This window comes from Dermacentor andersoni, chromosome 2 (genome assembly GCF_023375885.2).
Source record: "Dermacentor andersoni chromosome 2, qqDerAnde1_hic_scaffold, whole genome shotgun sequence".
Lineage (NCBI taxonomy): Eukaryota > Metazoa > Arthropoda > Arachnida > Ixodida > Ixodidae > Dermacentor > Dermacentor andersoni.
Window position 1 is genome coordinate 47118386 of NC_092815.1, and position 10787 is coordinate 47129172.

Genomic DNA, 10787 nt, shown 5'->3' on the forward strand with positions numbered 1-10787 from the left:
GGCGCCTCCTTGGCAGCGGGAACACACGCCGGATTCCTGCCTCGCAGCAGCGGAGGCACATTAATCCCGCGGATACGCGCGGCGCGCTGCCTCGGCGGCGAGAGAAGATGAACGGCCATCGGGAGGGACGCGCGCTATCTCTATCGATTCTGCCAGCGCGCAGTCGGAGCCTCCGGCAGATAGGAAGCACGCGGCGAACCGGCAGGCCGTCACGCAAGCAGGCGTGCCAGAGGAAGCGCGCGCGCCTATTACGCTGCATCGCCTCCAATTACCAATCTTAGCCCATTAAACTCCACAGAGATCAGTACCGCGGCGCTCGCTCGCCGAAGACGCGAGCCCGCGGCCTGGCCAAGGTAAACAAGCCCGGGCGCCGCCCGGAGCTCGTGCATGCGTATACGGGCCGCGCGAGTGCGAAATAACAAACGCCCGTCTTTCTCTCCCTGAGCGCAGGGGCCGCTTGAAGCGCAAAATTCTTCCTACATATTCCAGGTATCGGCCCAAGCGTGGCAGCGGCGGCTAGGAGTAATTACTTTTGCGCGATGCCTGGCGTTGGGTAAAACGCTCGCGGCGTCTATACGCGTGTGAGCTCGCGAGCTCGCGCTTAACGCCATTGGATGATGCGAGGCAACATGGCGCCGCATACTGCCTCCTCATGGAAGGGAAAATAAGGTGTACACGTGCGCGAACGTGTGCATGGGAGGGGGAGAGAGAGATTGGGAAATAAAAGGAAGTAAAGGTAGAGTATAGGGAATGGGGGAGAAAGGTGTTGCCGTAGTCCGAGATACTGATAAGCGGCCCATAAAGGTGCGCCCGTGGGCTCGAGCGCCGCAGTGCGCACGGCAGGGCAGTTTGGCTGCACGTTGGGAACACTCGAGCTGGGGGCACAACACTGCTCGAACTCGACCCGCTGCGAGGCACCCCCGTATCTATCAAGCCAGCCGCTCGCCTGAGGTGAGTTTTCGCGCTGCGACGTTCAGCTTCGACCAGCTGTCACTGCACAGCCGAACTCCGTAGGCTCGCTTCGAAAAAAGGAAGCGACGCCCAGGGTTATAACAAAAATATTTCTCGTTACTCCGTGTGCTGCAAAGTGACATATGGGACCCAGAAAGAAAGAAACATGCAATCTGCATCTCAGTGCCTATCGCTTTCTTTGTCCGGTCTGTCGTTTTACAATGCAAAAAAGTTATGGAGCACGAAACGTCTCGAAGCTGTGTGCGACTTCGTTCTTTTCTCTCTCTCTGTTTAAAGAACGGCGTCAGTGTGTTTGACGTATGTATATTGAGACGAATATGTCGGCAAATCAACAAATCCCAACTTAAAGTGTGGCCTCAGTCAATGGTGACTTGCACTTCTCAGAAATCGATGGTCCACAGAGCAGAAAAACAAGTTGAACACGTGTGCTAATTTTACTGCGTACCCGCAAGAGATTACTGACCAAGATGGTGTTAGCATAGGGCAGTTGGTCTCGTAGTGCCCCTCGAAGGTGGCTTCGTTCTGTACCCGGCTTGATGATTCGGCGCTCCGTGTGGTAATCACACAAAGCGAGAGTTCAGGAATGGTTCCCAAAATTTTGGCTTTCCTTTTTCAGAACATCGACACATTCCGGAGTTAAATCGCTGGTTCCGTCAATTTGTCTGAGCGATGGCATGTAGATTGTTCGTGGTGTGCAACATGAACAGCATAACGTTAAAAAAAGAAATGCCGATAAAATATTTTGTGTTACCCGCTTTTCTACTCACTCACAATTATGCGAGAAAAAACAAACGTACCTGAAACCTACACACGCCTTTCCATGCAAAGCTCACAGCTCGTAGCCTTAAGGAGAGCTGGAAAATTCTTGCGGTGAGTAATTTTAGTATGCAGAACGGCAGTATAAGAGCTCGTTAAGGAGGCTACATGCGACAGCAGCAATCCGCAGAAAACGTTATATTTTCGCTTCACGAAATGTACATTGGTGACATGCGCGGTCGTGAGAATGGCAAGCAGACCACTTATGTCCTCGCTTTTGTCCCTGCTCTCTCCGCAGAAAAGGGCAGCGGTGCGACATGCGCAGGTGTCCGGCCCCGTCCAGCTCGAGCACGAGCGGCGGTGTCCCGTCACCGTGCCCGTGCGACTCGTCCTCGCCGCGGCTGCTGTCCAAGTTCCGCCAGCGCCGGCACAAGGCCAACGCGCGCGAGCGCCAGCGCATGCACGGGCTGAACGCGGCGCTGGACACGCTGAGGCGTCGCGTGCCCATCAACCACCAGGAGCCAGGCAGCGCGGTGCCCCGCCTCTCCAAGATCGAGACCCTGCGGCTGGCCAAGAACTACATCGGCGCTCTGGCCGAGACGCTGCGCCAGGGCAGTCCCATGGAGGCCACCGTGTTCGCCCGCCACCTGGCCAGGGGACTCTCCCAGGTCGGCACGTTTTTGCTGTTGTTGGCATGCGCGCCGCATGGAATGCGAAGCTCTGTCGGGTTTCCGGTTGAATGCGCCACTCACAGAACAAAGCTTTGCTGCTGAGAATGTTACGGGTACTGTTGTTTCCTAATGCCCTCTCTGTAAATTGGGCTGTAGATTAATAAGGAACCAACTACAGCGTAATTGAAATCGTTCTTGGCTGTAGACATCCTTTATAGAGGCTTGCTGTGGCACATAGCTGCCAATGAGTCGCCAGCCAATTACGGTAAGCGCACGCGGTATTTTCCAATAGCCGTTCTAGGCTTCTTATCACAGGGAAAAAAACAAATCTGTTTAAGCTACAGAATATTGCCTGTGTATCGAACCGGAACCGAACCGGGAGCCTAAAACCGAAAAAAAGAACTTTTTTCCCACTCAAACCGGAACTGAATCAAAGTGTTACCATTCGTTTGTCACTCCAGAGCGAAGCCGCAAGGGAAAAAAATAAAGGGTGTCGGTTCAGGTTGACCACCTTTTCTGGAGCTTTTCATCCATGCATTGCCTGCACTTGTGGTTCAACTATTGTGCCTTATTTGTAGATACACACCATCTTCCCGTGATTTTAATTGTAGCAGCGCCGTTAGGATGGTTTTCAGCGTATTGCGTCACGGGGCAAACTATATGTGCTGTGTTAACGCGACAATATTCGCATCGCATCCGACGCGCGAACTCGCCATACTGCGACGCATGCGTGCCAACTACATGAGAAAGTGGAACGTACGTCTGCCTCCAGTATATACGACTGTGAACCGCAGGCATTGATCTTTCATCAGCGCTAAGTAGCGACAGGCCGTTTAATGAAAAAGGGTTACTGGACCATTAACCGGATACATAAATGAAGCGAGCCATCAAGGCTCTCTTAGAATATTTAGTTAACACCGGCCTATAGATTCAAAGCTGTGAACGAGCCCTTCAAGCACGGACGTGTATATAATCGCGTCCTACTGCCTGTCTTCATCATTGCTCCTCAGTCCCCTATCATTCCCTTCTTTCTTTTCCTCCTGAGGAGAGTAGCAGGCCGGAGGACACTCTGCGTTTTCCTTAATATATTATCTCCCTGCTAATAATATATATATTAGATAATAGATAATGTATTATCTCCCTCAGTAAAGCTGCGCTTCACATAGAGCCTTTTATGCGAAGCATATTACGAGAGCTCAACCCAGCTCCTCAGGCGCGGCGGTGTCGCCTTCAATACCACGTGACACCGTGACGTCACGACAGAGGAGAAACGGGGCTCCAACTCGCGCCGTCGCTCGCGGCGTCGCGGCGGTATATAAGCAGCTGCGCTTGCCTCTGCTAGACACTCACGAGGTGAGATGCCTCCTTGAGACAGAGCTGCTCGTTGGAATGAGAAGCGAAGGTTGCGGCGTGCTACAGAGACTGATTTTCTAGGTGGCTTTGGCTCAACTCTTGCAAGATGGGCTGGGTGGGAATCGAACCAGGGTCTCCGGAGTGTGAGACAGAGACGCTACCACTGAGCCACGGGTACGATGCTTCAAAGCGGTACAAAAGCGCCTCTAGTGAATGCGGTGTTGCCTTAGAAACGAGCTGTTTCTAAGGCTCAGGCGTGCGTCGCTTGCTCAGGCGCACATTTCGTTGCCGCGCCGAACGCTGCGTTGCTCGACGCTCACCGCGTCCAATGTGCGGCGCGTAGTCGCTGCGCCGTAGCCCATTGTCTTACACCCCTTGGCGGGTCGACGGGAACGCTGTCGCGTTCCACTCTTGAAGGCGAAGTAGAGTAACGCATGAGTTGTTTCTTCGTCTAGCCGAACCAAATATAGCCAAGCAACAGCAGTTCACCAGGCTAAACAGTGGTTCAACAACTAAAATAAAGGCTAGTATGCTTCGCATCCTGGGCTTAACCTTAGCTAAGCCACAGCCATTTTTTTGTAACTACGTGCTGCCTCAAGAGAGAACAACAGGCGTAATCTTTAAATGCAGCTTAGCAGCAGCTTATTCGGTTATGGAAATGAGCTTAAACCGGTTCGAATCGGTCTGAACCGCTCTCTTTTCCTTTTTTTTTTTTTTTTTTTTGGCCCCGGGATTGAACCAGAACTGAACCGGTTTCGGTGAACCGAAATGAAACAGGGTTTCGGTTCGACGCTGTGGTTGCGGCCACCCGCACAAGTGTTCTCAACAGAATGTACAGCGAATGCTTATCGCGCACATCTCTTTGTGCGCTATTGGCGCAACAGAGTCAATATGGAGGGTATGTATATAAGGTACGGACGTATTTAAGAGATGGCCTGATTTTGTATGTCTGGTGGTCAGCAAAATTATTTGGAGCAGTGTATAGGGTCATAGATAAGCGGGAGGGCCACGTACGCAAGGCAGTGAAGATCCTGATGGGCAAGCAGCGGTGGAAAGGTCACTCAAAAGAAGATGCTCGGACGCTTTGCAGACAAAGTCTATGTGGAGCGAACAGCACCTCCGCTAGCAGGCGCAAATTCACTGTGTCGAATAAAGAGGAGGAGGAGGAGGAGGAGGAGGAGGAGGAGGAGGAGGAGGAGGAGGAGGAGGAGGAGGAGGAGGAGGAGTAAATAATATTTATTAGTCCCATAGAAAGCAAAACCCCAGTCTGCGCCTTTTTGGTAGGCTTAGGCCTCCTGACCCATGTTGATGTGCTACATCAGAAGAGGCCATAATTGTTTTTCGAAATTTCTTGCAGGAGGAGTCTGCTCCTCTCTGCTGCTGGGATGCTTGTTCGGCGGCAACTTTGAAAGCATAGTGCTTTCGAAAGGGGAGGTCGCGATGCCCTCCCATTGCGGAGCGATTCCAGTGCACCGCTGTCGACATTCGTAACAGAGCCTGCGAAGACCGCGTTAAGCGAACGACATCGCAGTGCGGTCTTATATGGGCCAGCCGAAGCATGCCGGGCGCCGCTGTGACTTTCGTTACATTTGACATAATTTCACTGTAAATTGATTTGCACCCTTACTACTGCTTTTTGTCTAGCTCACACCCTTACACACTTTATGGGTGCAAGAGTGTTAAGTATACTTCAGTGTTTAATGTTCTAGTGTTTAATGCTCTGCCGGAGATATCGTAACTTTAATACTTATGTCGCTTTTATTATTCTGGTTCTGTTATAAAGCCAATAGATTGATCTCATGGTAATGATTTTCCAGCGTGAACTTGAACTAAGTATCAGTTACGCGTTAAGTGTCTGACTAGAAATCCGTATATATATATATATATATATATATATATATATAGATAGATAGATAGATAGATAGAGAGAGAGAGAGAGAGAGAGAGAGAGAGAGAGAGAGAGAGAGGGAGGGAGGGGGGGAATCTGGTGAGACCAAGCCACAAGTACGATTGCTAGTTCCCTATGTTACAGAAATTCGTACTTGATGTCCCTCGTCAATCTGATTAACCGATCACAAAACATTTATTTAGATAGCCTATGAAAAGTCTAACCATTTCACTACGGTGTATACGGGAAGTTTTATACTGATTGTCTTAGAGCTCCTTCTCTTTCTCCCTCCATATGTGATAGGTCTTCTATGAATTGCCCGTTTCGGTAATTTCAGAGGACGCGCGTTACCAGAGGGCGATAATTATAAAAACGTAGTAACGGCCTTTGTCTGTAGGGACCTCACTGCAGGTCTGTTAACAACAGCGCGGGTCCAGAGATACCATCCGCGTCATTTACTAGCGTTTACTAGCCGCGCGTAATCTCGCTGATAACGTCAGCGTGTGTGCAAGCAGAACGCGTGGATGGTGTCGTTAACATCATCCGTGTTGTTAACATATTTGAGGCTTGTGCATACATCTGTGTAACTGCAACTGTATTAAGACAAACCTGTCTACATGAAGTCACAAGCAATCAGCTTACCGCGTGAATTATTCCTTTTCTTATAATGGAGTTGCCAGTTTACGCATGAAGAAAAAAGAAAGACGTATAGGAACGACTGATACATTTGGAACGATGTGGTAGCTTATTCTTGTAGAGCAAATGCATCAGAGTGCGCTGCGCGTTTCGTGAGCCAACCACGCGGTTCGTTCCGAGAGACACGGTCGCTGGGCCCGAAGTTCACCAAGGAAGAGTGGGACGCGCTTCTGCGAAGTCCTGTCTTTGAGGATCAAATCCTGGCCGTCCAGCGCGCCCGCGATCGGGCCGGCAGACTAGATCTGTCAGTCCCGTCGTGGGATTAGCCGGGTGCGCGTTTTATCGCGCTTTGATGGACCAAATAAAAGTTTATTCACTCACTCACTCACACGCCATGCGCGTCATTCTTTGCTCGTCCTGCAGGAAGTGTTTTGGCAGCAGTCATGCAATGATGTGAATCGCACGCTTTCCGACATTTTAGTGGATCTGACTGCGCGTGCATGCAGCTAGACTCAAAACTGTGCAAAAAAAAAGGAAAGAAGAATCCGCACCGGCTTCTGTTGAAGCTGTCGAAATTTCGTTCGAGTTCAGTTCTTGCAATACGGGGACATGGTTGAGCTGGTTAAGATTCATTTTGAACGTGCAAGATGCGAGGCAGAAATACGACGACACAACGCTGGTCTTGGGGATTGTTTTGTTCGCGCTCTTACATCACGCTCAAAACGAGTTGCGGAACGAGTTCCTCGCGATATTATTAAAAATTTGCAACGGTGCGTCAAAACAGTGCGATCCGTCGGTCGATATGCATCTAAAGGTGGCTGCTCGGAGTTTTGCAAACTGTTGGAACTGTTAGAAGCCTTACGTCGCTTGGAAGACTGTTGGCTGCCTTTATGGCATCGACTGTACAGTCGTAAGGCAAGTCGTATAATTCTAACGCACGTGTGTTGCGCTCTTGATGGCTGATTAGACTTGTTATAACAGCTATTAGAAGCTTGTTGGACGCGGTTGTTTGTGTGGCTATGGTATCACACGCTTTGATAACACACAGTTCATACAGATGCCTACAAGAGAGAATTCATGTGTGTGTGAATAAATGATAAAGGCCTCAGTGTAATTTTTTTTTCTGTGAAAGCCGCAACAGCACGGGACTGAAGCAATCAGAAAAAATTATGTTATTTTGATCCGGTGGAACTAATTGGAACGACAACTAAAAAAAAAACATTGCATGGCTTACTAGCAGAAACATGCCCTAGCAGAAGTAATTCTATGCAGCGACTTGGGAGTTCTTCCTCCAGGGATGCGCCAAACACTGCACAACTTGGGGTTCAGTAAGAGCTAGAATGCAGTGTCTGGTGCTCGGCAGGGGACAGAAAGAGTAGGCGTCTTCTTCCCCGCCTGCCTCATCTTTCTGGTGCACGGAAATAACATATAACCCACGAGAAGATATTACACGTTCTGTGCTCTTCCTCTTCTAGTTGACACACGTATCAAGATGGAAATAAATAAATAAGTAAATACATAAATAAATAAACAAATAAATATATATATATATATATATATATATATATATATATATATATATATATGAATTTCGTCTGGCATCTATTTACATTGCCAGGTTTTGAGCCGTTTAGTTACAACCGTGTGGGCGTTATTCCGCTAATTTACTGAAAATAAAGTTAATTGCCGTTTACAGTTGCGCCAACACGCACTTTCAAGCGCCATGTCAATGAGCTGTTCTGCATGGCGCGATGTGTGTAAAAAAGAAAGTTACGCAAATTCAGAAACAATGTTATTTATAAGTTCATTCAGTAAATGGAGAGCAGTAAGATCCACTAATTCAGTAACTAGAATTTACCCTCATGGAGGCATCATTGTTTACTTGGGTGCGTGTATTAACGAGAAATAGAATTTATCTTTCAGAAGCAGTAAATGAAAGTGATCGCCACGTGTAAAAATCAACATTAACAAACTCCGTCCTTCGCAGCCGCGTGTAGACGGGGAGCCATGCCGTCATTTCATTGCAGTGTTACAACAAAAACTGCGTCTCCCGACAGTAAGAAACTGCTGACGCGGACGTCGGCGGATCATTTGCAGATTTATGGCGTCCGCGCATTGTGAGACAGGCGCCGACGTGATGGAGAACGGTGTTGTTGAAGCCGACTGAGAGAAAGTCGGCCGATTCTCATCCATAGTATTGTGCGCTTGCCTTTAGGAGCGTGTGATACAGACAACCGTATTGGCTTTAATCTGGCCTTTTAATTTGGTCTCACTTCGTCGAAGTCGCCCTCCCCATAGCCCTCACCTCACGATGTTCGCCCTCCCGCACCTTTGCCTTCACAGACTTTCCAACTCTATTCTTCACCTCTGCTCTCACCTCACTCTGTGAGGGTGAGAGGAACTGAGGGTGAGGACAACCTCGCAAGAAGGTGCCCATGTCTAGTCGTAGCTCAAGGCATTTGATGTATGTTTAGTGCAGACGTCAGGGTGTTTCTTCCAAGTTTGAGTGGGTTGCAAGAGAGGGTGGATATTTCGGAAGTGCCCCCATCAATGCAAAACACCGCACGAGGCGCGTGTTTGCGGTTATACTCATGCGATCGACGCTCGTGCACGCTACTATTCTCTGCAGGCCACGGTCAACCTGATTGCCGGCCAGCTGCGACTGAGTCCGCGCGCGATCGCTGTCCCGGACAACGGCGCCTCGCCGTCCCCGGCGCCGCACTGGGTCGCCGCATTAGGGAAGACGCCCCCGCAACCGTCGTCGCCCGCCATCGCGGACGCCTACGAGAGGCCACCCCGGACGCTGGACGCCGCCGCCGCGCTGGTTCAACGGCCACGGCCCTTGGCGCCGTCGTCGTATCCGGGGGCGGCTCCCTAGGCCGCCTCCTTTGCGCCGGCGTCGCGTCAGTTGCTCTGCTCTCGGCGTTCATTCCACTCTCGAGCACACTTAGCCTCTAACGGTACAGAACTAAGATAGGAAAAAAAAGGTGAAGCGAGACGATTTTTTTTTTCTGCGGCATTTTGTTTCTCCAGATCGAGAAAACGCTCTCAAAATATCCACCCTTCCGAAGACGTGCACTAATACACTCAGACCTATAGCTCCAGTACTTTGGTATCCCTGTTGGGACAGATGGTGGGTCTTGAACCTAGTGCTCGCTTCTCTGCAATTGTGAACCAGGACTAGGGGCTGTTAATATATACTCTTTCTTCGCTCTTTCTCCCTTTCCGTTGGAAAGGCTCTTCATCCTCGGGTGCTCTTTGCTCGCTATAATGCACACGACTGAAGAACGGAGACAAGGAAAATGTAGTCTGCTTTTAATTTCTGAGGAATAATTCTTAGAAGAGAGTGCAGTTATGCAATATTGTTGTGCTAGTCAGTGCAAACTACCTGTTCTTTTTCGTAATCCTGAAGAAATCCAGTCCAGAGCAGAAGCGTAGCATGTGTAGGTGCCATACGTACCTGTAAGAACGATGCACTACTTATAGTGCTCCCGCCGAAACTGTTGCTCTAAACATTAAGACCGGGACATGTAATGTTTAACGATTGTAGTAAGTCGCGCACACACGTTGAGAAGCAGTATTGGTTTCCTTAGTAAAGATGAAATACGGCAGCTTCCTTTCACTCCGGTGAAGGAAAAGAAATATTGTTTTAAAAGTTACGTATGCACATTTACGTCAGGTCTGTGATGAGATTACTGATGCTGCCACGTCCTTAATGTGCAAAAGTGTGGTGTTAAAGGGATATCTTTCATTATGATGCAGCAAATTTTAGGATCATTTTACGCCAACGTTCCGTGCAGGGTACATTTCGACAAGTTTCACCATATATAATACGACATCTGTCTATAAATTGAATGAATATAGATGTTACTTTTCTATCTTCTGTAGCGCTGGGTAACTGGCCAGAAAAAAAAGAAAGAAAAAGGAAAACGTCAAAATATTGCAATTTTAAAGAATTTCTTTCTTGAAGGCAACATTTCCCAAGAAAAAAAAATGTTTGATGCTGTCATGTCGAAATAATTGCGCGAGGCTTGTAAATAATTATAAGCGATGTTTTTGGATTCATCGTTATTGACGATCAGCCAACTCGTGTACGCGCGCAATTTGCTGTTACATATTGTTTCGCTTGTTAGGGCGTTGTTAGAGCAACATTGTGCCAAACTGCTTCTGCATATCGTGCAGATCACCTTTGTTATTGTCTTGCACGTCGCCAAACTGTTAGTGACTTGTTTCCTTCTCATTCTTTTTTGCGCACACACCCCGGAACTAAGTTGCTAATAAAGTCTACTGATACCGATCGTGACTAAATACTGAAGTTTCTTGCTGAACGTTTCTGCAGCTCCACAAATATTTTGCATGGCCCACAGCTTGTGTCTTCAGGTGGACGACAACCTAAAGATATCAGACTATTTTAATTATGAAGTTAATTTTATGTGTGATATCACAACAAGCAACACCACATATTGCCTTTGGAGAGCGCTTCTCTATTGATGGACGCTTCCTCCTGTCGT

At 48.7% G+C, this 10787-nt stretch overlaps 1 protein-coding gene across 1 annotated transcript; it reads left to right on the forward strand.

The window, feature by feature from the left end:
• Positions 1–823: 823 nt before the first annotated feature.
• Positions 824–10574, forward strand: LOC126542668 (neurogenic differentiation factor 1-like). The gene is made up of 3 exons (XM_050189811.2): positions 824–951; positions 2027–2396; positions 8906–10574. The coding sequence occupies exons 2-3, from the start codon at positions 2046–2048 to the stop codon at positions 9152–9154; spliced, it is 600 nt and encodes a 199-aa protein (XP_050045768.1). The 5' UTR covers positions 824–951; positions 2027–2045; the 3' UTR covers positions 9155–10574.
• The last annotated feature ends 213 nt before the right edge of the window (positions 10575–10787 follow it).

Coding starts and splice junctions, on each gene's coding strand:
- LOC126542668 (XM_050189811.2), top strand. CDS start 2,046: ATGCGCAGGTGTCCGGCCCCGTCCAGCTCGAGCACGAGCGGCGGTGTC. Junction 2,397..8,905: donor TGGCCAGGGGACTCTCCCAG/GTCGGCACGTTT, acceptor TATTCTCTGCAG/GCCACGGTCAACCTGATTGC.